This window comes from Misgurnus anguillicaudatus, unplaced genomic scaffold, assembly GCF_027580225.2.
Source record: "Misgurnus anguillicaudatus unplaced genomic scaffold, ASM2758022v2 HiC_scaffold_31, whole genome shotgun sequence".
In the NCBI taxonomy this organism is placed as follows: Eukaryota; Metazoa; Chordata; class Actinopteri; order Cypriniformes; family Cobitidae; genus Misgurnus; species Misgurnus anguillicaudatus.
The window spans coordinates 4974663-5000492 of record NW_027395281.1 but is presented as its reverse complement, the minus strand read 5'-3'; the positions used below and the strand labels follow the sequence as shown (position 1 = coordinate 5000492).

At 38.6% G+C, this 25830-nt stretch overlaps 2 protein-coding genes across 3 annotated transcripts in view; both read left to right on the top strand.

Moving 5' to 3' along the window:
- LOC129453204 (uncharacterized) overlaps positions 1-24334 on the top strand; it is a 49246-nt gene extending 24912 nt beyond the window's left edge. Inside the window, exons 25-85 of the mRNA XM_073865298.1 lie at positions 3-148; positions 220-310; positions 399-788; positions 865-991; positions 1064-1182; positions 1274-1470; positions 1556-1739; positions 1834-1999; positions 2080-2204; positions 2295-2603; positions 2695-2898; positions 2989-3114; positions 3250-3420; positions 3733-3837; positions 3920-4015; positions 4119-4250; positions 4455-4471; positions 4705-4720; positions 8507-8593; positions 8725-8814; positions 10093-10205; positions 10330-10448; positions 14638-14849; positions 14933-15076; positions 15145-15301; positions 15513-15540; positions 15654-15765; positions 15846-15938; positions 16029-16092; positions 16176-16274; positions 16370-16473; positions 16586-16724; positions 16819-16937; positions 17033-17182; positions 17271-17441; positions 17515-17818; positions 17914-17984; positions 18068-18155; positions 18229-18346; positions 18438-18561; positions 18663-18799; positions 18889-19144; positions 19235-19477; positions 19560-19736; positions 19829-19974; positions 20047-20137; positions 20227-20616; positions 20692-20818; positions 20891-21009; positions 21102-21298; positions 21384-21567; positions 21644-21809; positions 21893-22017; positions 22107-22415; positions 22495-22698; positions 22789-22914; positions 23051-23221; positions 23505-23609; positions 23693-23788; positions 23901-24032; positions 24231-24334. Coding sequence (XP_073721399.1) covers positions 3-148; positions 220-310; positions 399-788; positions 865-991; positions 1064-1182; positions 1274-1470; positions 1556-1739; positions 1834-1999; positions 2080-2204; positions 2295-2603; positions 2695-2898; positions 2989-3114; positions 3250-3420; positions 3733-3837; positions 3920-4015; positions 4119-4250; positions 4455-4471; positions 4705-4720; positions 8507-8593; positions 8725-8814; positions 10093-10205; positions 10330-10448; positions 14638-14849; positions 14933-15076; positions 15145-15301; positions 15513-15540; positions 15654-15765; positions 15846-15938; positions 16029-16092; positions 16176-16274; positions 16370-16473; positions 16586-16724; positions 16819-16937; positions 17033-17182; positions 17271-17441; positions 17515-17818; positions 17914-17984; positions 18068-18155; positions 18229-18346; positions 18438-18561; positions 18663-18799; positions 18889-19144; positions 19235-19477; positions 19560-19736; positions 19829-19974; positions 20047-20137; positions 20227-20616; positions 20692-20818; positions 20891-21009; positions 21102-21298; positions 21384-21567; positions 21644-21809; positions 21893-22017; positions 22107-22415; positions 22495-22698; positions 22789-22914; positions 23051-23221; positions 23505-23609; positions 23693-23788; positions 23901-24032; positions 24231-24251 — 8949 coding nt within the window. The 3' untranslated portion in view covers positions 24252-24334. The remainder of the gene's footprint in view (positions 1-2; positions 149-219; positions 311-398; positions 789-864; positions 992-1063; positions 1183-1273; positions 1471-1555; positions 1740-1833; positions 2000-2079; positions 2205-2294; positions 2604-2694; positions 2899-2988; positions 3115-3249; positions 3421-3732; positions 3838-3919; positions 4016-4118; positions 4251-4454; positions 4472-4704; positions 4721-8506; positions 8594-8724; positions 8815-10092; positions 10206-10329; positions 10449-14637; positions 14850-14932; positions 15077-15144; positions 15302-15512; positions 15541-15653; positions 15766-15845; positions 15939-16028; positions 16093-16175; positions 16275-16369; positions 16474-16585; positions 16725-16818; positions 16938-17032; positions 17183-17270; positions 17442-17514; positions 17819-17913; positions 17985-18067; positions 18156-18228; positions 18347-18437; positions 18562-18662; positions 18800-18888; positions 19145-19234; positions 19478-19559; positions 19737-19828; positions 19975-20046; positions 20138-20226; positions 20617-20691; positions 20819-20890; positions 21010-21101; positions 21299-21383; positions 21568-21643; positions 21810-21892; positions 22018-22106; positions 22416-22494; positions 22699-22788; positions 22915-23050; positions 23222-23504; positions 23610-23692; positions 23789-23900; positions 24033-24230) is intronic.
- On the top strand, positions 8076-10847 carry LOC129453032 (myosin heavy chain, skeletal muscle-like). 2 transcript variants are annotated; one of them, XM_073865394.1, is made up of 8 exons: positions 8076-8593; positions 8683-8991; positions 9082-9285; positions 9376-9501; positions 9632-9773; positions 10093-10188; positions 10295-10426; positions 10603-10847. In XM_073865394.1, exons 2-5 carry the CDS (start codon positions 8827-8829, stop codon positions 9737-9739), a joined length of 603 nt encoding a protein of 200 aa, XP_073721495.1. In that variant the 5' UTR covers positions 8076-8593; positions 8683-8826; the 3' UTR covers positions 9740-9773; positions 10093-10188; positions 10295-10426; positions 10603-10847. The 2 variants fall into 2 exon arrangements, with proteins under 2 accessions (XP_073721495.1, XP_073721494.1); XM_073865393.1 differs by having other exon boundaries at positions 10011-10188.
- Positions 24335-25830: the final 1496 nt, after the last annotated feature.

The following is a 25830-nucleotide window of genomic DNA, read 5'->3' as shown; positions in this document are numbered from 1 at the left end:
AGCTTGAGGGTTCACTGGAGCAAGAGAAGAAACTCCGTATGGATCTCGAGAGAGCCAAGAGAAAGCTTGAGGGTGATCTGAAACTGGCCCAGGAATCATTAATGGACCTGGAGAATGACAAACAACAATCAGATGAAAAGATCAAAAAGTAAGTAGAAGACAAAATTTGCAAATGTAAACAAAAACACATTTTACAAAACCTCCATTCTCTTAAAACAGGAAGGACTTTGAGATGAGTCAACTCATAAGCAGGATTGAAGATGAACAGTCTTTGGGAGCACAGCTTCAGAAGAAGATCAAAGAACTTCAGGTAATGTCTTTCATGTGTTAAACTTAAGTACATAACTGGGGAATTCATACTACCAGTATTACAAACTAAGTGGATATTTTAAAATCAGGCCCGTATTGAGGAGCTGGAAGAGGAAATTGAGGCTGAGCGAGCTGCTCGTGCTAAGGTGGAGAAGCAGAGAGCTGATCTCTCCAGGGAACTTGAAGAGATTAGCGAGAGGCTTGAGGAAGCTGGTGGTGCCACTTCTGCCCAGATTGAGATGAACAAGAAGCGTGAAGCAGAATTCATGAAATTGCGTCGTGATCTGGAAGAGTCCACCTTGCAGCATGAGGCTACAGCAGCAGCTCTCCGAAAGAAGCAGGCAGACAGCGTGGCCGAGCTCGGAGAACAGATTGACAACCTTCAACGTGTTAAGCAAAAGCTGGAGAAGGAGAAGAGTGAGTACAAGATGGAGATTGATGACTTATCAAGCAACATGGAGGCCGTGGCCAAATCAAAGGTAATCACAACTAGATAATCATTAATTGAGAATATACATAGAAAAAAAACATGGGAAAAACTTTTTATTGTCTTAGGCTAACTTAGAGAAGATGTGCCGCACTCTTGAAGACCAACTGAGTGAAATCAAGTGCAAGAATGATGAAAATGTTCGCCAGCTCAATGATACGAGTGCCCAAAGAGCAAGACTTGCCACTGAGAATGGTTAGTGCACAACAAAATTTTGTTCAAAATCAAACTGTTAAATAGAATTATTAACATGAAGGGGATGAACAGGTGAACTGGCTCGGCAGCTGGAGGAGAAAGAAGCTCTTGTTTCTCAGCTGACCAGAGGAAGACAGGCTTTCACTCAACAGATTGAAGAACTCAAGAGACATGTTGAGGAGGAACTTAAGGTAAATCACAACACAGTGAAATGCGTTTCCTTTTCAAGGAAAACCAACAAGACCCAGACATCTATTTCAAATTAAATCTGTCCGAATTTAGGCCAAGAACGCTCTGGCTCATGCTGTCCAGTCTGCCCGCCATGACTGTGATCTGCTCAGAGAGCAGTATGAAGAAGAGCAAGAGGCAAAAGGTGAACTTCAGCGTGGAATGTCTAAGGCCAACAGTGAGGTGGCTCAGTGGAGAGCCAAATATGAGACTGATGCAATCCAGCGCACTGAGGAGCTTGAGGATGCCAAGTATAAAAATGCACAACATTTAAGTAAATTATTAAGCAGTTCATATCTAATAGACCAAGACATGATATCATTCAATTTTCCACAGGAAAAAGCTAGCCCAGCGTCTCCAGGATGCTGAAGAATCTGTTGAGGCTGTGAACTCTAAGTGTGCTTCTCTGGAAAAGACCAAGCAGAGATTGTTGGGTGAAGTCGAGGACCTCATGATTGATGTGGAGAGAGCAAACTCATTGGCTGCTAACTTGGACAAGAAGCAAAGAAACTTTGACAAGGTAAGGAAAACATGGCATTTAAAAATCTAAACTTCATGGGATTCATGAATTTTAATGATGAATTAAAATATCAATACATTTCTATCATTGTCAGGTCCTGGCAGATTGGAAACAGAAGTATGAGGAAGGTCAGGCTGAGTTAGAAGGTGCTCAGAAAGAAGCTCGTTCCCTCAGCACTGAGCTCTTCAAGATGAAGAACTCTTATGAAGAAGCTCTTGATCACCTGGAGACTCTGAAGAGGGAGAACAAGAATTTGCAACGTAAATGGCACTTTCATTTACACACCATGAAAAAGAAGCATTGAAACTATAACTTTTAAAACTCTATTTTGTACCTTCAGAGGAGATATCTGAACTCACTGAGCAACTTGGAGAGACCGGAAAGAGCATTCATGAGTTAGAGAAAGCCAAGAAGACAGTGGAGATTGAGAAATCAGAGATCCAGACTGCACTGGAGGAAGCTGAGGTAAATTAACATTAAAACCATGCAAGAATCTATTACTCACCCTGTCTCACTCTTCTAGTATGTTATTAAAACCACACTACTGTTTATCAGGGCACTCTGGAACATGAAGAAACCAAGATTGTGCGTATACAGCTTGAGCTGACCCAGATCAAGAGCGAGATTGACAGAAAGCTTGCTGAGAAAGATGAGGAAATTGAGCAGATCAAGAGGAACAGCCAACGAGTGATTGATTCCATGCAAAGCACTTTGGACTCTGAGGTCAGGAGCAGAAACGATGCCCTGAGAGTCAAGAAGAAGATGGAGGGAGATCTCAATGAGATGGAAATTCAACTGAGCCATGCAAACCGCCAGGCTGCTGAGGCCCAGAAACAGCTCAGGAACGTCCAAGGTCAACTCAAGGTAAACTCCCTTCTGTAAAATGTCTTCATCATATGTTTTTCGTCTGAATTATAATCAAAACATGAATATTGACACCCTAAACCTGCCACAGGATGCTCAACTGCACCTTGATGAAGCCATCAGAGGACAGGAAGACATGAAGGAACAAGCTGCCATGGTGGAGCGCAGAAATAACTTGATGCAAGCTGAGATTGAGGAGCTAAGAGTTGCACTGGAGCAAGCTGAGAGAGGCCGCAAAGTGGCCGAGCAGGAGCTTGTGGACGCCAGTGAGCGTGTGGGATTGCTGCACTCTCAGGTACAATAATTGTACAATAACACTAAACTTGAGAACAGCTGTTTGAAGCTAACAGTGAGGTTTCTGACTGAAGCGGTTGATGTCTCACAGAATACAAGTCTTATTAACACCAAGAAGAAGCTTGAGACTGATCTGATCCAGGTTCAAGGTGAGGTGGATGATTCGGTCCAGGAGGCCAGAAATGCAGAGGAGAAAGCCAAGAAGGCCATCACTGATGTGAGTGTTTGCTACAGTCTACTTTTAATGCAGAAATTCTTCTGTAGAGCATGTTCAACCAAATAATTCCCATAATAAAGCTTTCATGTGTCTTCGTCCTAAAGCTTATTTAATGATATTTGGGTCTCATTCCAGGCTGCCATGATGGCTGAGGAGCTGAAGAAGGAGCAGGACACCAGTTCTCACCTGGAGAGGATGAAGAAGAACATGGAGATTACGGTCAAAGACCTGCAGCACCGTCTGGATGAGGCTGAGAGTCTGGCCATGAAAGGAGGAAAGAAACAGCTCCAGAAACTGGAGGCCAGGGTAGGTTTGAATGTTCAGATGTATGGGAAGAATTTATTTTCAGAAGTCCTGACCATGGCCGAGATCATATGGGTTAAAACAAACAACTATTTACAGCCATGCTAGAACATTTAAAAATAGACATTACTAACAAAATATGGGTTGCACCACCAACAAAACGAACCAAAAAGAGCTATACACAGTGACTAAAGATGTGAAGTGACAAAAAGAGTGAGAAGTTCTATTAATGTTAAACAATAAATCAGCACTTATGTTGCTTATGTAGTCAATTAAAAGGAACAAAACTTACTGTATCATACTTCTTTACTGAAGGTGCGTGAGCTGGAGTCTGAGGTCGAGTCTGAGCAGAGACGTAGTGCTGAAGCTGTTAAAGGAATGCGCAAATACGAGAGGAGAGTAAAGGAACTCACCTACCAGGTACTTATTTCTAAACAGCAGTTACAACAGATGAGTCAATCTACAATGCTGGATAGTGACTTAACCTCTTTTAACACTACAGACTGAAGAAGATAAGAAGAATGTAATGAGACTGCAGGATCTGGTGGACAAGCTGCAGATGAAAGTCAAGTCCTACAAGCGTCAAGCTGAGGAAGCTGTAAGTGGTGGTTTTGTATCTGAACATTGTGACATCATCTTAAAAGTTAATGAATCAAATGAGAAGATTCAAATTAACTAACAACATAAATCTCATTTTACAGGAGGAGCAGGCCAACACTCACCTGGTCAGGCACAGGAAGGTGCAACATGAGCTGGAGGAGGCTCAGGAACGTGCTGATATTTCTGAGTCTCAAGTCAATAAACTGAGAATCAAGAGCCGTGAGATTGGAAAGGTGAGCTCCACATGTTGTTACCGTAAACAAATTGCCAGCTGTAATAAACAGAATAAACACATACATGCATGCATACAGTAGGGTTTTAAAGTTTAAACAAATCACATTCAATATTCAAAATGCACAATAGTACCAATAGAGTAATAAGTTGTAGCTCATTTTTATGGAATCCGTGAGTAAATTGTATGCGTTTTTTTTTTTTAGGGAAAAGAATCAGCAGAGTAAAACCAAATCCTGGATCACAACAGAAAGGAAAGTAGTCATAAAATATGAACTACCTGTAACTAATAAAAAAATGTTGTGTACTTATGATTGAGTTATTAAAGTTTTTTATTGAAACCAGTGAAATAATACATTACAAAAGACAATAGAAAACAAAACATAAAAAAAAAAAAACAATGTGTTTGATAGAATATCAAATTCAAATGACATTAAATAGTTATTGTTTGTGCAGTGCCATCTTGAAGATAGTACATCTTTTTAGACAGAAAAGTTAATAAATAAAGACATTTCATGTGGGTAAAAAGGGAGAAAATGAGTAATAGCCATGTAGGTAAAAATAGGTTACAAAAAGGAAAGAGACAAAAACAGATCCAGGGAGATGGTGTTGTTTCAGACTGGAAGGAATATTTCAATTGGATTGTAGGTTTAAGTGTGGCCCCTTCTAGGACTCTGATACATGACCTAGTTATGTTTTACATTTCCTTAATTCATAGACACTACTGCAGTGTTCACAAACAGGGATACTGGAGTATGTGCCTCAGCCAGCTATCACATTAAAGCCACAATGTAAAACATGTTAGGAGATAAAAAGAGAAACGGAGAGACCGACAAAGAATACAAGAATAAATGAAAATCAATACTGACATGATAATGGTAACAATAATGGAGGAAAAATAACATTTAATAGTTTAACATAAGGATAGAGACAACAGAAGCCTAAATGTTAGTATTCCCAAAGAGTTGTGCACATAAAAAATTATATTTTCTGGCTTTGTTTGCAATCAGTCGAGTGGTTGTTTAATATTCCAATCATAGTCCATAATCAAACAAATACTAAGATCTTCTTTGATGTGAGAGCTGTTAAGGCTGACAAACATAATACAGATAAAGCAACAGCGCAAAACAGTGTACAATGTTATCACATTTGAAATCTACAAGAAATAACAACAATTCGATGAGGCAGCAATATTTTTAAACCACACAGCTTAACTTCTGCTTTGTAATACTGCAAAGAATCCTTCAAAGAATCTTTATGTACTTACTTTACACAACTGTTACATATGCAAACTTAGGATCAAACATTTATTTTCTTAAAGATTTATTTCTGATTAACCAACACACTCTTATTTCAGATTATTTCTAATTATCAATGGTTCGAATATAATTCCTGACTGCCTGATTTGCTAAATTTGGAATGGAAGAGTTTGAAAGATAGGTTTCGTGATGACACTTGGTCTCCTGTATCTTTCCTCTCCTAATGGAGTGGATTAACCAAACACATACCTTCTGCCTCTTATGGCATCTACTGTCTATTCATTCCAAATACAATTTATACACATTTTTATATGCATGTATATTAACAGCTGCTTTTAACATTGGTCTTACAGTGTCTTTTCAGACACATCTAAGTGAAGTAACCCAAACACTTCCCCTAAACAAAAACTCTACCACTAGACAGCCTTAACCAAATATAAATTACATTTTCCCAATGTTTTTTTCTGTTAAATCGGGAATGCCAAAAAAGGACGATTGCCCGCATTATCCACCATTAACTGTACAGGTTATTTAAAGCTATCAGTAATTTAATTTAAAAAGTTTAATTTACTTTAAACTTCATGATTCAGATTGATTAAGATAAACTTGAAAAATCTCCAATCTTTAAGAATCGACTACTAAAACTCATCTCTTCCGCCAACACCTGTCTCACTGATATATTTTTTCTATCTCTTCTGAAAAACAGCTGTGTATACTGTGTTAGCCTTAATGAGACTAGTTTCATTGCACTTGTGTACTGCTGCTCTTGTTTTGTTCTAATTGCATCCATTGTTTTTGGTGATTGGGTCATATGGACCCAAGTGCTGCAACAATTCTTCATACAGTGGTTGATAGGTTTACATCCATTAGGAGGGAGGTGTGTTCCAACACTGAGTGAATTTTCCTTATTTATTGTTACACTTTATAATTGTGTAACAATTCTGTTATGGAAATGAGACCATTGTACAAATCACTCTGCTTCTTGCACCGTTTTGCCCTTTCAATGTAACATATTGGCTACGGCCTTACAGAAAACGATGATATAAATATTCTTCTTTGCATTAAAATACTGATAGCTCATGAAGAAACATTAAGGGCCGGTTTGCCAGACAGATGTAAATGTTAGATGTTATGTTAGATGTTTAAATGTTGACATATCTTAAAATATATCAGTGCAAATGTTGTGTCTGAAAATGCACACCAGTACATTTATTTATAAATTATGTTTTTAAAAATGACTAAAATATCCTAACTTAACTAAGGCCTAGTCCTGCTGTATTTGAGAAACAATAAAATCAATCAATCAAAAACGGATGACAGGGCAGACTCACAGTATTGTGTTCACATAGTGTTATTAGTTGTTGCTGCTCTGATACATAATTTTCTTCCTCCTCCTCATGAGTGTGATCTGCCTTATATGGATCTTTCACAATAACCGCATCCAGATTGCCTGCAGAGACGAAAACCACCCACTGCGCAAAGTGATGTCGGAATGACATCTTTTTCATGTAATTTTTCGACGTCCGAATCCGGTCCATAAAAGGGGTTGTTTTGTAATGCCAGGTGACGTCTTTTTTTCGACGTCTCCTGCACGTCTAAATGTTGACGTCCATAGGACCTCCGTGTAAGGAAAATAGACATGAAAAAAGTGAAAAGTTGTCTCTGCACTTCACCCATCCATTGCAACACCGAAACACTTCAGTGATTTCCTGCCGGCTATAGGATTCGGACTATCGATCTCTGGGTTACACGCAAGTCTCGCTAAACCACTCGGCCACACTCAACCACTCAACATTATGAGAATAGGTGAGAATATTTTCATGTTAAATTGTTAGTATGGTCATATACTTTAAATATAACAAACTACACATTTAATTACAGATTTTTAATTGTAAATTTAGATGAATTTGTATATAATTTAAGAAAGCAGAAAAAACAGTACTGTATAAATAATATAGACTATTCATAAGTATTAATCATGTTGGTACAATAATGCTGATATTTGTAAATAAACACATTTTTAAAGGCCTAATCATGTATGTAGCAGCCCTTGGTTTCAAAAAGACAGAGTCTCGACTGATGCATAAGTTGTCCTTTATTTAGTTCGCCAAACCAGCATGACGTTCATCGTTTCAATCCATTGTTAACTTAGCACCATGAAAACTGTTAAAACATACAACAAACATTTCACACGTATGTTTTCACAGCTACAAGTTATCATATAAACAAACATTTAAAGTAACAAACATTAATTACACAGCAAAATATACCATACATGTACAAACAATTTTCTAAATTATCTTATAAATAACCACATATCGTACCTCGCTGCGCTCGCCAAGGAATGCAAACATTATAGTAATTTCTTCCGTCATGAAACGGGCGTCAAGTCCATCAAGTTCATGAATGAAAAGTCAGAATAAAAGTCCTCCATGTTTAAAAACAACTGCCCCTTAAAAGCTCATCTTCCCTTGTGCAAAACCACGGTGCCACTAAAAGGACAAATTTCAACATTACAGGTGCAAAGAATTTCCAATCAATCACATAGAAAAAACATTAAAGCACATACAAATATAGAATTCATTTTGAATAACTTACAAACATTTACATTTTACCATTAACAAACCCATACTTATTTCATTAAATCACAGCATACATCAAACTCCAAAGTGGTCCTTTACAATGTAATATATGGACATAGGTCTGTGATAGAGGTCCAAATGACGTCCAAAAATTACCCAGTTCAAAGTCAAATGTTGCCGTAAATATGACGTCCTAATGACGACCAAAAAATTACCCAGTTCAAACGTCAAATGTTGCCCGTAAATATGACGTCCAAGTAGGGTCATGGTTGGACGTCAAAAAAGTGGACCTAGTTTGGACGTCGAATAGACAGACCCAATATAGACATGATCTGCACGTCTATCCGACGTCCTGTGTTAGTGGGAAGTCATTGAAACTATAACTTTTATAACTGGATTTCTGACCTCACTGAGCAGCTTGGAGAGACTGGAAAGAGCATTCATGAGTTAGAGAAAGTGGAGGCTAAGAAATCAGAGATCCAGACTGCACTGGAAGAAGCTGAGGTAAAACCTACAGTAAAACCATGCAAGAATCTATTACTCACCCATCTCACTCTTCTACTATGTTAATAAACCTCAATACTGTTTATCAGGGCACTCTGGAACATGAATAAACCAAGATTCTTTGTATCCAGCTGGAGCTGACCCAGATCAAGAGCGAGATTGACAGAAAGATTGCTGAGAAAGATGAGGAGATTGAGCAGATCAAGAGGAAAAGCCAAAGAGTGATTGATTCCATGCAAAGTACTTTGGACTCTGAGGTCAGGAGCAGAAATGATGCCCTGAGAGTCAAGAAGAAGATGGAGGGAGATCTCAATGAGATGGAGATCCAGCTAAGCCATGCAAACCGCCAGGCTGCTGAGGCCCAGAAACAGCTCAGGAACGTCCAAGGCCAACTCAAGGTAACCTTTCCTTTGTAAAATGTCTTCACAAAATGTAGTTGTCTGAATTTGAATCAAACCATGAATATTGACACCCTAAACCTGCCACAGGATGCCCAATTGCACCTTGATGAAGCCGTCAGAGGACACAAAGATATGAAGGAGCAGGCTGCCATGGTGGAGCGCAGGAATAACCGGATGCAAGCAGAGATTGAGGAGCTGAGAGTTGCACTGGAGCAAGCTGAGAGAGGCCGCAAAGTGGCCGAGAAGGAGCTTGTGGAGGCCAGTGAGCATGTGGGACTGCTGCACTCTCAGGTACAATAATTGTACAATGACACTAAACTTGAGAACAACTGTTTGAAGGTAACAGTGAGGTTTCTGACTGAAGCTGTTGATGTCTCACAGAATACAAGTCTTATTAACACCAAGAAGAAGCTTGAGACTGATCTAGTCCAGGTTCAAGGTGAAGTGGATGATGCGGTTCAGAAGGCCAGAAATGCAGAGGAGAAAGCCAAGAAGGCCATCACTGATGTGAGTGTTTGCTACAGTCTACTTTCAATGTAGAAATATTTGGGCATGTGCAAGGGCATGTGCAAGCATATCATTCCCAAATGCAGCTTTCAAGTGTCATTTGGATAATGATATTTGGGTCTCATTCTAGGCTCCCATGATGGCTGAGGAGCCGAAGAAGGAGCAGGACACCAGTGCTCATCTGGAGAGGATGAAGAAGAACATGGATGAGAGGATGAGGCTGAGAGTCTGGCCATGAAAGGGGAAAAAAGCTCCAGAAACTGGAGGCCAGGGTAGGTTTCAATGTTCATATGAGATAATATGGGTTAAATCAAACAACTATTTGCTGACATGCAATAACACTGACCAGTGGACATTACTAACAAAATATGGATAGCCCCACTAACAAAGCAAACCAGAAAACCAAAAGAATCAAAAAGAGAGTTACACACAGTGACTACAGACAAGTGAAGTGACAAAACGAGTGAGAAGTTCTAGTGATGTTATGCATGATGTTATTGCTTATGTAGTCATAAAAGTGGACCAAAACTTACTGCAAATACGAGAGGAGAGTGAAGGAACTCACCTACCAGGTACTTACCATCTGTGCAGACTGAAGAAGATAAGAAGAATGTGATGAGACTGCAGGATCTGGTGGACAAGCTGCAGCTGAAAGTCAAGTCCTATAAGCGTCAAGCTGAAAAAGCTGTGAGTGATAGTTTTGTGTTAGAACATTGTGACAATATCCTAAAAGTTCATGAATCAAGTCATTTCATGATCCTGAGTGACTAACAGCATAAATCTCACTTTACAGGAGGAGCAGGCCAACACTCACCTGTCCTGATACAGGAAGGTGCAGAATGAGATGGAGGAGTCACAGGAACGAGCTGATATTGCAGAGTCTCAGGTCAACAAGCTGAGAGTCAAAAGCCGTGAGATTGGGAAGGTGGGCGCCACCTGCTTTTACTGTAACCAAACTGCTACCTGAAATAAATGCAGAATAAACACATACATACATCCAAACAGTGAGGTTGTAAAATCTGAGACAACACAATTGAATTTTAACTGGACATAAATGACATTCATTAATTTAGTAAAATATGCATTTTTCCTTTTTTTTAGGGAAAAGAATCAGCCGAGTATAACCTGAAGCCTGAATCACAACAGAAAGTAATCATAAAATATGAACTACTTGTAACTAATAAAAAGTTGTCAAGTCAAGTCAAGTCAACCTTTATTTTTATAGCACATTTAAAAACAACAAAGGTTGAGCCAAAGTGCTTTACAAATGAATAAAAATATTAAAAAGAGTTAAAAAAAACAACAACACATAATTTATCAACCTCAACACATAATTTGTTATCTATTCAAAGGCTACAGAGAACAGATATGTCTTCAAGGACGACTTAAAAATGGCTAAAGATGAAGATGACCTCACATAGAGAGGAAGACTATTCCACAATTTTGGACCCCTCACCGAAAAAGCGTGGTCGCCCTTGGATTTATACCGGCAGCGAGGAACCGTCAGTAACAGTTGGTCAGAGGACCTTAGTGCTCTAGTCGGAGAGTAAAGATGTAAAAGATCACTGATGTACTTGGGAGCTGATGAAGTTGTTGTGTTCTCATGATTGTGTTATTGCATTTCTTAAAACAATTGTGAAGTAAAAAAACAAACCAAAAACATCAGGTTGAAGTGAAAAATATGAGTGTCTTTATTTCACTAGTTTTATTATAAACATTTCTCAGAAGTGAAAGACACAAATGTTAGACTTTCTTGATAAAGCTGTGCCATCTGTAAAAAATGAAGTGGTATGGAAGAATGTAAAAAATCCCTTTCACTTCGATAACAAACATCTGCAGAGCTTCTAAATTCAATCCAAAATTTAAACATTGTTTTTCACATCAGTAAATTCATGACAACACACATATTTTAATGGGGTGATGATAAATGATCATAAATTTATTCTAACCATTGCAGTGAATTTTGTAAGAAGCTATACACTTGTAATTACTTTCAAGCTAAATCTGATGGTTTCATGAATGATTCAGAAGTTAAAACTATCAATTAAATGATAAAACATTTTGTGAAGCACCCTTTGCCATTGAAGTAGTCATATATGCAATTAAGCACATCAAAAATAATAAATCGCCAGGCATTGATGGCATTGAGTAAAGAACTAGGCCTTTTTTGTTTGGGGTCTTTAAGAAAAAAATTAAAACAATGCCTCCTACTCAACCTAACCTTAAATGAACACCCCCAAAAGATATTCTCCTACTTGACAATTGGCGCCCAATGAGTTTACTAAACAACGACTATAAAATATTTGCTCTCATTTTAGCTACAAGACTAAAAATTGTAATTAGACACAATTACTGAAGGCACATAGCAAATAACATTATGTTAGTATTAGATATTTTGGATTAACCTGAATTTGTCGTAGAAAATGGTTTAATTGTATTTGTAGATTTCTATAAGGCTTTTGATTTTATTGAAAACATGTTTATTTTTTTGAATCACTCAAAACGTTTGGTTTTGGAGATTACTTTTCTACGACAATTAAAACTCTCTACAAGCATAAAAACAGCTCAGTTAATGTCAAACAAGCCACATTGAAGCCAGTACCATTAAAAATATTTCTATTATTGAGAGAGAATTAATTATAACTCAACTAGCGGATGACACTACACTTTTCCTCAAAGTTTGAATTATTGGCTATCAAAGATTGCTCAGAAAATTCTTAATGTGGCATTCCTGTGAAAACTGACATTAAATTTTGCTCTTGTGAGAGACATATACCTAAGGGATTTAAGGGACTTATTCATAGAATATACCCTGCTAAATATTTTCTTGTAAAATTTAAATGGATAAAGATGTAAATTGTAACCTTTGGAATTCTTCTAAAAGAAAGCTTTTCATGCACAATTAGGTCTATTTGTAAATCAGAAGGACAAATAAATTAACACATATTTGATTTCTTTATTATTTTAATTGCTTAAATCCATATACACAATGTTAATCCACATACACAAGTAATTCTCTGGTTGAAAAAAGAAATAATGCACTATGTTGAATTAATATTGCCCTCAAAAATCCATTTGCTTGTCTGATTCTGCAGACATTCAACAATTTTTGTATAATATTACAAATATTAATATTACTTCTCCCCTAGGTAACAAAGCATTTTTTTCTTTTAATTTTTCTACTTTTGTTTTAATTCTGTATTTTCTATATTACTGTCAAGTGATCAATAAAAAAACTAAATGCAAGTTTGTAACCATAGTAATGTGAATGGAGTCTCAACCATCACTGCTGTTAAATGCATACGCAGGGACGTGAATAATTTATGCTGAGCATAGCTGCCCCTGATCAGTTTTAGATTGTGCAACAAAGCCTTAAGTTGCAAAGCCTGACAAAGGGCTTACAGCCAACTATTTTACGTCCAGCTGGCGCAACCGGCCCTAGATGGCTCATGGCCTGTGTTTGGCATCACTGGCAGAGACTACAGTTTCTATTTGTGGATTTGGGCTCCATGAGTAGAAAGATCAAAGTTCATAAAAGACGCCATTTAATTTTTGGCATGTGATAAACATGCTCCAAAGACCCTAGAGATCTGGGTCACCGCTGCACGACCCAACACCAAATGCTGTATCAGTGCATCTCCTGGCAGATCCCCAGTCAAGATTTATCCTCATGAAACTATGTGACCGATAATGAACCTGACATCACAGACGAAAGTGCTGCAAGGAAAACAAAGATTAATATAAAACAGAGAACACTATTAATAGTTTTTTTTTTGTTGAATCAGCTGTTAGTGTGCCCTTGTGTTTTAGTTTAGTATCTAGTTTAGTATGTAAAAGTTCATGTTAGATTGTGGAAAGAAGAATAATGTTTGCTTTGACACAGAGATACCTGTATATCTAAAAATAACTGCAAGTAAAAATCATCAAAACTAAACACAAATTACCTAAATGTTGAGGTAAAACTTATCAAAGAACCTTAACTAATAACACAAACAATATTTGTAAAAAAACACAAATTGATACACATTCAAGTCACATACAATGCTTATGAGTGTTTATAAAAGTCATTAAATATCTCCAATTATCATGACTTGCATATTAAGAGTCATCAAGATGGAAATACATGATGCCCATAAAAAATACAGATCTATAAATGGCAAAGTGTTGCAACGCTTTAGAGTGAATTAACATGACCAAATAGAGCCGATAGATTCTGCTGTGCACACAGAAGCATCTCTATAAAAGAAAGAAGTTTTCCCACTTCAACAAGACTTCACACAGACCCATCCACGGTAAGATCATTTACTATATCTGTATCTGCTATAGGTTAGATCGATTATAAAAAAACATACTACATTATACTGAACTATACTATACTCAACTGTTTTGTGCTATAATGCACCATACTATACTACATTATCCCATACTACACTGCATTATGCCATATTACACTATACTGAACTATACTATACTGCACTATACCATACTGAACTATACTGAGCTATACTATACTCAACTGTATTGTGCTATAATACAATATTTCATACTACACTATACCACAATACACTACACTGAGCTATACTGTACTAAACTAAAAATATTTGAAAAGTATATAATCTGTAATTCTAAGAGATATTTGACAGCTATCTTCTATATGTTTAGTGAACAAGACCGTGAACATCATTTCTCTGAACTGAGGCTGTGAAAAAGGTAAAACAAAAGTTTCTGTTTGTATGATTTAATAAATAAACATGAATGTAGAGTTCAGACTCAGTAGAAACACTGTTACTGATTTAATGTGATTCAGAAATCAAACATCTGAACACAACTGACTGAATGCTCCTGTAAAACCTCGGTACACTACAAATCCTTAAAATGATCTTTTGAGCTTTCATACAGTACAAATTTCTTTAATGTAAGATAAACATGGCTGCTTAGAAGATACTTGACCTGTTTTACATGTTTTCTTCACTTTAACATTTATTTTGTGTTATTTAATCATTTCAATGAAATGTGGAAAATGGTCATGGTAAATAATGACAATGTGTGTTTCTGGCAGAGTATGAATGTTTTGCTGAAATTCAAAGAAAAAAATCATGAAATAACAAATGATTTTTTATTTCTATAATACTTAAGTTGAAGTCATCATGGGAGATGGTGAGATGGAGTGTTTTGGCCCGGCGGCCATTTACCTCCGCAAACCAGAGAGAGAGAGGATTGAGGCCCAAAACACCCCGTTTGATGCCAAAACAGCCTTCTTTGTATCTGATCCAGATGAGATGTTCCTGAAGGGTACTCTTGTTAGTAAAGAGGGTGGCAAAGCTACCGTCAAAACTCAGAGTGGGAAGGTACGTTCATTTAATCTTTTACTGTTATTAATATCTCAAGTCATGTCTAACTCTTCCTGATAACTGCTGTTGTTTATTATCAGACTGTCACTGTCAAGGAAGATCAAATCTTTCCCATGAATCCACCAAAGTTTGACAAAATTGAGGACATGGTCATGATGACCCACCTCAATGAAGCCACTGTGCTGTATAATCTCAAAGAGCGTTACGCAGCATGGATGATCTATGTAAGTCTAACAACATCACTTTTAATACCTGCGATGAGGTTGATGTTGAACACACGTCTCTGTTTCAGACCTACTCTGGTTTGTTCTGCGCCACCGTCAATCCATACAAATGGCTGCCGGTGTACGATGCAGTTGTTGTGGCCGGTTACAGGGGCAAGAAAAGAGTTGAAGCTCCTCCCCACATCTTCTCCATCTCTGACAACGCCTACCAGTTCATGCTCACCGGTCAGACACTCTTTAAAAAGTTTTAAAATAAATAACTAAAGATGTTTTTGAAGTGAACACTAAACTAAACCTAACCATGTTTAACGTTCTAGTCTGTGTACGATTTCTCAGTGCACATTAATTCTAAATATAACATGTTGTAACGTGTAAAATCTCATCTTAATGAAATAACATGCTCTGCTACTTAACAACTTTTAACACGTTTTCTCAGATCGTGATAACCAGTCTATCCTAATTACGTGAGTTAAGATCTTTTCTAATATTTATTGATAATACATGACAACAATTCTATTAATTTCTAATATTGTATTTCTAATGTAAAGTGTCTTACATTTACGTTTTCAAACTACAGCGGAGAATCCGGAGCAGGAAAGACTGTCAACACCAAACGTGTCATCCAGTATTTTGCGACAATCGCTGTGGCTGGACCGAAGAAAGCAGAACCTGTCCCAGGAAAAATGCAGGTTAGGAAACACACAATACTGTAAAAATAAACAAACTTTAGTGACACAACTCTTGTAAAGACTACTTGTATTCATCACAGGGATCGCTGGAGGATCAAATCATCGCAGCCAACCCCCTGCTGGAGGCTTATGGTAATGCCAAAACTGTGAGGAACGACAACTCGTCTCGTTTTGTAAGTAAAAGTCTGATGAAATGCATTATCATTTGTGTTATACCTTTCCAAGATGGCAGACATTCAAAGGTGTCCTAAACAATGTTTTAGGGTAAATTCATCAGGATTCACTTTGGGACAACTGGGAAACTGGCGTCAGCTGATATTGAAACTTGTGAGTAGCACGTATTAAAACCATGTTTTATTGTTAAATAAGCATAAATATGAGTCATCTGAAGTCAATGTTCTCCCGTAAAGATCTGCTGGAAAAGTCAAGAGTAACATTCCAGCTGTCTGCTGAGAGGAGCTACCACATCTTCTACCAGCTCATGACCGGACACAAACCAGAACTGCTCGGTGAACACACATTTCATGCACAAATTCATGCACACTCTTGCATAGATAAAATGTCTAAGAGCAGTGTTAATATAGTGCACATGAATTGTTTACAGAGGCACTTCTGATCACCACCAATCCTTATGACTATCCAATGATCAGCATGGGAGAAATCACTGTCAAGAGTATTGATGATGTGGAAGAGTTCATTGCCACAGATGTACGTGCTGGACAACAGCATTGTTATTATATATTTGCATGAGTAGAAATGATGCTAGAGCATAAGATAATGTATTTTAAAAACAACTTACTTGGCTTTCACAAACAAACAGACTGCTATTGACATTCTGGGCTTCACTGGTGAGGAGAAAGCAGCCATCTACAAGCTGACAGGTGCTGTGATGCATCATGGCAGCATGAAGTTCAAGCAGAAGCAGAGAGAGGAGCAGGCTGAACCTGATGGCACTGAGGGTGAGAGATGAACAATCTGAAGAGAGATGATAGTAGTATACTGTACAAACATTCATTTATTGACCATTATCCCCAAAACTTTGCTTGTTTATAGAGGCTGATAAAATCTCATACCTCATGGGCCTGAACTCTGCAGACCTGCTGAAAGCTGTGTGTTACCCCAGAGTGAAGGTTGGAAATGAGTACGTGACCAAAGGTCAAACTGTACCACAGGTGATGATGAGTAACACAATCAATGTCTACTGAACAGACAAAATCTAAAATCATCTTAGATCTCAAATTCATGACCTCTGTACAATCTTTCACAGGTGAATAACACAGTCAGCGCTCTGTGCAAGTCAGTTTATGAGAAAATGTTCTTGTGGATGGTCGTCCGTATCAATGAGATGTTGGACACAAAGCAGGCCAGACAGTTCTACATTGGTGTGCTGGACATCGCTGGATTTGAAATCTTTGATGTGAGCATTGGTCACTAATATGTTTCTAAGAATCAAAATATAAATGTAAAGATATAAGAGTGAGAATTTGCTTGTGTTGAAATGTCAGTACAACAGCTTGGAGCAGCTCTGCATCAACTTCACCAACGAGAAACTGCAACAGTTTTTTAATCATCACATGTTTGTGCTGGAGCAAGAGGAGTACAAGAAAGAAGGCATTGAATGGGCGTTCATTGACTTTGGAATGGACTTAGCTGCCTGCATTGAGCTTATTGAGAAGGTAAAAATGAAGACTTGACAGAACAATGTTTATATTATGTACTTGTGCTTAAGCTTGAATATTTCTCCACCAGCCAATGGGCATCTTCTCCATCCTTGAAGAGGAGTGCATGTTCCCCAAAGCCACAGACACAAGCTTCAAAAACAAGCTGCACGATCAGCATCTCGGCAAATGTGCAGCTTTCCAGAAGCCCAAACCTGCCAAAGGCAAGGCAGAGGCTCACTTCTCTCTGGTGCACTACGCCGGCACTGTTGACTATAACATTACTGGCTGGTTAGACAAGAATAAGGATCCACTGAACGACTCTGTTGTGCAACTCTATCAGAAGTCATCAGTCAAACTGCTGTCTCTCCTGTATGCTGTTAGTGCAGGCGAAGGTAAAGATGACAGAACAAGTGATGACAATACAAAGTTATAAGATTAATTATAAAATTTAATATTCATTAACTTGTATCGCCTTCACACAAAACAGCTGAAGCTGCTGGAAAGAAAGCAGGCAAGAAGAAGGGTGGTTCCTTTCAGACCGTGTCTGCACTGTTTAGGGTACGTTTTGCTCAACAGCAGGTAAAATGTATTTCAAGTTAGATTACTGGCCAAGTCAACACACAACAATATTGATTATACAGGAGAACTTGGGTAAGCTGATGACAAACCTGAGGAGCACTCACCCTCACTTTGTGCGCTGCCTGATTCCCAACGAGTCCAAGACTCCAGGTAAAGACTCCTGAATCAAAGGTGCAATGATTGTTTAAGTTACTTTGTTAACTCATGGTCATCTTTGTTTTAGGTCTGATGGAGAACTTCCTGGTTATCCATCAGCTGAGGTGTAATGGTGTGCTGGAGGGTATCAGAATCTGCAGAAAGGGTTTCCCCAGCAGAATCCTCTATGGTGACTTCAAGCAGAGGTATTCTGTTTAAGCAATTACAGTGTAACATTAATCTCACTACAAATACAGTCAAGACCTATCATTAATGTTTTAAAACACTTGATTTCAGATACAAAGTATTGAATGCTAGTGTCATCCCTGAGGGACAGTTCATGGACAACAAGAAAGCTTCAGAGAAACTCTTGGGCTCTATTGACGTCGACCACAACCAGTATAAGTTTGGACACACCAAAGTATGTGAAAGAAATGTATTTGAATTTTGAAGTCATTCTATGTAGACAGAGGCTTTCATGATTATCTCAAGGTTAAAATAAATTCTGTGGTGGGATTGCAGGTGTTCTTCAAAGCTGGTCTGCTGGGTGCTCTTGAGGAGATGAGAGATGAGAAACTAGCAGCACTGGTGACCATGACTCAGGCCCTTTGTCGTGGATATGTCATGAGGAAGGTGTTTGTCAAGATGATGGAAAGGAGGTACAATGCAATTACATAACTTTTTAGTAAACAAATAAAATGAAATGGTTTCAAAGTGTGATGTTAACTAATGTTGTTACATTTTACAGAGAATCCATTTTTACCATCCAATACAACATCCGCTCATTCGTGAATGTGAAACACTGGCCATGGATGAAGCTTTACTTCAAGATCAAACCTCTTCTGAAGACTGCAGAAACAGAAAAAGAAATGGCATCCATGAAGGAGAACTACGAGAAAATGAAGGAGGATCTAGCCAAGGCACTAGCAAAAAAGAAGGAGCTTGAGGAGAAAATGGTGTCTCTCATGCAGGAGAAAAACGATCTTCAACTGCAAGTAGCATCTGTGAGTGCTGCAGTGCTTATACTCTTATTTCTATTGATATTGATGTCAATAGGTTCAAGAAATTAACCTTATCCCCATTGCAATATATAGGAAGCTGATAGTCTCAATGATGCTGAGGAGAGATGTGAAGGTCTTATCAAAAGTAAGATCCAGTTCGAGGCCAAACTCAAAGAGACAACCGAGAGACTGGAGGATGAGGAGGAGATCAATGCTGAACTGACTGCAAAGAAGAGGAAACTGGAAGATGAATGCTCTGAACTGAAGAAAGATATCGATGACCTGGAGCTCACCTTGGCCAAAGTGGAAAAGGAGAAACATGCAACCGAAAATAAGGTTCACTTTTAATCACATCTTCCTAACATGGCTCATATATTTATACTTGAGAAGAAAAACACTGAACAATGCTTGTATTTAGGTGAAAAACCTGACTGAGGAGATGACCTCTCAGGATGAGAGCATTGCCAAGCTGACCAAAGAGAAGAAAGCCCTCCAAGAGGCACACCAGCAAACCCTTGATGACCTTCAGGCAGAGGAAGACAAAGTCAACTCTCTGACTAAAGCCAAGACAAAACTTGAGCAGCAAGTGGATGATGTAAGATATTTGGCATGAGAATAAAACCATAAATACATGAAAGAAAGTGATATGATTGTAGGACATTCGAATGTATTATCTTTTGGGAACAGCTTGAGGGTTCTTTGGAACAAGAGAAGAAACTTCGTATGGATCTCGAGAGAGCCAAGAGAAAGCTTGAGGGTGATCTGAAATTGGCCCAGGAATCACTAATGGACCTGGAGAATGACAAACAACAATCAGATGAAAAGATCAAAAAGTGAGTAACAGATAGAAAATGAGCAAATGTAAACAAATACACATTATACAAAACCTTCATTTTTTGAAACAGGAAGGACTTTGAGATAAGTCAAATGCTCAGCAAGATTGAAGATGAACAGTCTTTGGGAGCACAGCTTCAGAAGAAGATCAAAGAACTTCAGGTAATGTCTTTCATATGTTAAACTAAAGTACACAATTGGGAAAATTCACACTACCAGTATGAAAATCTAAGTGGTTATTTTAAAATCAGGCACGAATTGAGGAGCTGGAAGAGGAAATTGAGTCAGAGCGAGCTGCTCGTGCTAAAGTGGAGAAGCAGAGAGCTGATCTCTCCAGGGAACTTGAAGAGATCAGCGAAAGGCTTGAGGAAGCTGGCGGTGCCACTTCTGCCCAGATTGAGATGAACAAGAAGCGTGAAGCAGAATTCATGAAGTTGCGTCGTGATCTGGAAGAGTCCACCTTGCAGCATGAGGCTACAGCAGCCGCTCTCCGAAAGAAGCAGGCAGACACTGTGGCCGAGCTCGGAGAACAGATAGACAACCTTCAGCGTGTCAAGCAAAAGCTGGAGAAGGAGAAGAGTGAGTACAAGATGGAGATTGATGACTTATCAAGCAACATGGAGGCCGTGGCCAAATCAAAGGTAATTACAAGTAGAGGATTAAATGAAAATCTACATAGAAACAAAACGTGTAAAACACTTTTGTAATTTTCTTAGGGAAACTTAGAGAAGATGTGCCGCACTCTTGAAGACCAACTGAGTGAAATCAAGTCCAAGAATGATGAAAATGTTCGCCAGCTCAATGACACGAGTGCCCAAAGAGCAAGACTTGCCACTGAGAATGGTTAGTGCATAACAAACTTTTGTTCTAAATAAAACTGTTCAATAGAATTATTAACACAAAGCGGATTAACAGGTGAACTGGCTCGCCAGCTGGAGGAGAAAGAAGCTCTTGTTTCTCAGCTGACCCGAGGAAAACAGGCTTTCACTCAACAGATTGAAGAACTCAAGAGACATGTTGAGGAGGAACTTAAGGTAAATCACAACACATAGTGAAATGTTTTTCCATTTCAAGAAAAACAAGGAGACATAGACTTCAATTTCAAATGAAACTCGTTCGTTTTTAGGCGAAGAATGCCCTGGCCCATGCTGTTCAGTCTGCCCGCCATGACTGTGATCTGCTCAGAGAGCAGTATGAAGAGGAGCAAGAGGCAAAAGGTGAACTTCAGCGTGGCATGTCTAAGGCCAACAGTGAGGTGGCTCAGTGGAGAGCCAAATATGAGACTGATGCTATCCAGCGCACTGAGGAGCTTGAGGATGCCAAGTATAAAAATGCACAACATTTAAGTAAATTATTGAGCAATTCACATCTGATAGACCAAAACATAACTTCATTTAATTTTCCACAGGAAAAAGCTGGCCCAGCGTCTCCAGGATGCTGAAGAATCTGTTGAGGCTGTGAACTCCAAGTGTGCTTCTCTGGAAAAGACCAAGCAGAGATTGCTGGGTGAAGTTGAGGACCTCATGATTGATGTGGAGAGAGCAAATTCACTGGCTGCCAACTTAGACAAGAAACAGAGAAACTTTGACAAGGTAAGGAAAACATGACAACTAAAAATCTAAATTTCATGAAATAATGCTTTAATGATAATATTTCTATTATTGTCAGGTCCTAGCAGAGTGGAAACAGAAGTATGAGGAAGGTCAGGCTGAACTAGAAGGTGCTCAGAAAGAAGCTCGTTCCCTCAGCACTGAGCTCTTCAAGATGAAGAACTCTTATGAAGAAGCTCTTGATCACCTGGAGACTCTGAAGAGAGAGAACAAGAATTTACAACGTAAACGGCACTTTTATTTACAATTTATCAAAAAAAGAAACATTGTAACTATAATCCTTAAATACTGTATTGTGTACCTTTAGAGGAGATTTCTGACCTTACTGAGCAGCTTGGAGAGACTGGAAAGAGCATTCATGAATTAGAGAAAGCCAAGAAAACAATAGAAGCTGAGAAATCAGAGATCCAGACTGCACTGGAGGAAGCTGAGGTAAATCAACATTAAAACCATGCAAGCCTCTATTACTCACCCATCTCACTCTTCTTGTATGTTAATAAAACCTCACTACTGTTTATCAGGGCACTCTGGAACATGAAGAATCCAAGATTGTTCGTATCCAGCTGGAGCTTACCCAGGTCAAGAGCGAGATTGACAGAAAGCTTGCTGAGAAAGATGAGGAGATTGAGCAGATCAAGAGGAACAGCCAACGAGTGATTGATTCCATGCAAAGTACTTTGGACTCTGAGGTCAGGAGCAGAAATGATGCCCTGAGGGTCAAGAAGAAGATGGAGGGAGATCTCAATGAGATGGAGATTCAGCTGAGCCATGCAAACCGCCAGGCTGCTGAGGCCCAGAAACAGCTCAGGAATGTCCAAGGCCAACTCAAGGTAATCTTCCTTCTGTAAAATGTTTAGTTGTCTGAATTAGAATCAACACTTGAATACTGACACCCTAAACCTGCCACAGGATGCCCAACTGCACCTTGATGAAGCTGTCAGAGGACAGGAAGACATGAAGGAACAAGCTGCCATGGTCGAGCGCAGGAATAACCTGATGCAAGCTGAGATTGAGGAGCTAAGAGTTGCACTGGAGCAAGCTGAGAGAGGCCGCAAAGTGGCCGAGCAAGAGCTTGTGGACGCCAGTGAGCGTGTGGGACTGCTGCACTCTCAGGTACAATAATTGTACAGTAACACTAAACTTGAGAACAGCTGTTTGAAGGTAACAGTGAGGTTTCTGACTGAAGCTATTGATGTCTCACAGAATACAAGTCTTATTAACACAAAGAAGAAGCTTGAGAGTGATCTGATCCAGGTTCAAGGTGAGGTGGATGATTCAGTCCAGGAGGCCAGAAATGCAGAGGAGAAAGCCAAGAAGGCCATCACTGATGTGAGTGTTTGCTACAATCTACTTTCATAGTAGAAATTCTTCTAAAGAGCATGTGCAACCATATAAATCCCAAAATGAAGCTTTCGTGCATCTTTGTCCTAAAGCAAAGTTAATTGTATTTTGGTCTCAATTACAGGCTGCCATGATGGCTGAAGAGCTGAAGAAGGAGCAGGACACCAGTTCTCATCTGGAGAGGATGAAGAAGAACATGGAGATTACGGTCAAAGACCTGCAGCACCGTTTGGATGAGGCTGAGAGTCTGGCCATGAAAGGAGGAAAGAAACAGCTCCAGAAACTGGAGGCCAGGGTAGGTTTGAATGTTTAGGTGCTCACAAGTCCTGACCATGGCAGGGATCATATTGGATAAAACAATTATTCACATCCATGTTATAACACTGAGAAGTGTGGACATTACTAACACATATGGTTAGCAACATAAATAAAACGAACCAAAGAGAGACACATTGAATACAGACACGTGAAGTGACAAAAAGACTTTCTAGTGATGTTACGCAATATATCAGCACTCGTGTCGCTTTTGTAGTCAAATAAATTTACAAAACTTAGTGTATCATGCCTCTTTACTGAAGGTGCGTGAGCTGGAGTCTGAAGTAGAGACTGAACAGAGACGTAGTGCTGAAGCTGTTAAAGGAGTGCGCAAATACGAGAGGAGAGTGAAGGAACTCACCTACCAGGTACTTACCATCTATACAGCAGTAACAGCAGATGAGTCAATCTACAATGCTGGATAGTGATTTAACCTCTTTCACCTCTACAGACTGAAGAAGATAAGAAGAATGTAATGAGACTGCAGGATCTGGTGGACAAGCTGCAGATGAAAGTCAAGTCCTATAAGCGTCAAGCTGAGGAAGCTGTGAGTGATAGTTTTGTGTTAGAACATTGTGAGATCTTGAGGAATCATCTTAAAAGTTCATGAATCAATCAAGAAGATACAAATGAATTAACAACATAATCTCACTTTTCAGGAGGAGCAGGCCAACACTCACCTGTCCAGGTACAGGAAGGTGCAGCATGAGATGGAGGAGTCACAGGAACGTGCTGATATTGCAGAGTCCCAGGTCAACAAGCTAAGAGTCAAGAGCCGTGAGATTGGGAAGGTGAGCACCACCTGCTGATACTGTAACCAAACTGCTACCTGAAATAAATGCATACGTGCATGCTTACAGTGGGAGTACAGGTTGAAAATACTAAATTGAAATTTTCATTAATGTAGTAAAATGCACAATAGGATACATTTACTAATAGTGTAAGATCCCTGTATATATAATAATTTAGTGAAATGTTTTTCTTTTTAGGGAAAAGACTTAGCAGAGTAAAACCTGAAGCCTGAATCACAACAGAAAAAAATCATAAAATATGAACTACTTGTAACTAATAAAGAGTTGTTGCCTTCTTACAATTGTGTTCTTGCAGTTCTTAAAACAATTGTAAAATGAAACAAAAAATCAACCCAAAACACCTGGTTGACGTGAAAAATATGAATGTCTTTATCTCACCAATTCTCTTATAAACCCAGAAGTGAAAGACACAATGATACAAAGTTGCAGAAAGAGAAAATCCCTTTCACATCAATCTGCACTACCTGAACAACCAAATACAATCTATAAATAAAACATTCCTATTCATATTAATAAATTCATGGCAACACAGAGATTTTTACATAAACACAATAATATAAATACACGTCTTTGCATTAAATAATACTGAAAACTCAAATACAAACATTAAAAGATTATTTAAATATGAGCTTTAAGCAGTCTTTAAAAATAAGCTTGTCATGCTCTCTTTATGCAAAGTATTACAAAACACATCAAGCCAAAGCCTTTCGGTCCAAACTCAACCCGGACTGATCTGGGCTAAATGATTTTAAAGAATGGTCATTTCAGAGGGGTGACCAATGCAAAATACAGACAACAAAATTTTCCAGATTAAAATTGTTATCAGAAAAATTTAAAATACTTACAATCAATAAAAACCAAAACATTTCTAAAGTCTTCACCCAGGGCCCATTTCAATAAGGAGGTTCAAGCAACTCCGTTAAAATTTGAACTTTGAAGTTGGTTTTCCCTGAGATGTGAAACTCTTGAGTTTTTAGGTTCAGGTCAGATTTCGTTTAGGCAACTCTGAGTAAACTGACTCGAAAGTTAAGAGTGCAATCGATGATATTGCTTCTGTAAAAGTAAGGAAGAAGAATGGCAGGCAAAAATCACTTTGGATAAACTCTGAGTGCAAGTGGTGGAAGACAAAACTTGTAGTACATTATAATATCTATAAAGACAGCCTTCGTGCTTTTAGTGTGGAACTAGGCAAAGCTAGACAGACTTTCTTTTCAAATATTATAAACAACAACATAAATAACACTCACACTCTTTTTGCTACTATAGAGAGACTAACACCCCCCCCCCCCAAGTCACATTCCAAGTGAAATGCTCTCAGACAGCAAATGCAGTGAATTTGATTACTTCTTCTCTGAGAAAAGCAATAATATCAGAAACGTGATCAGCACATCCTTGAGCTGCGCCGGGTCAGATAAATCAGACCACAACATCTGAAAGTAGTTACGATGTCTGATATCAAAGCAGTTGATGGTAAAACTTTGAAAGAAACAGAACAGCATCTTAAAACATCAATCTGCGCCCCTTGACACACTCCCAACATATTTTTTCAAAAGTGTCTTTAACTGTTTAGAAGCAGATCTCCTAGAAGTGGTAAATTCATCATTTAACTCTGGGACTTTTCCAAAGTCCCTTAAAACTGCAGTTGTTAAGCCCCTCCTGAAAAAGAGCAACCTAGATAACACTGTGTTGAGCAACTACAGACCAATCTCAAATCTTCCTTTCATAGGCAAGATCATTGAAAATGTTGTTTTCAATCAGCTGAACAAATTCTTAAGTT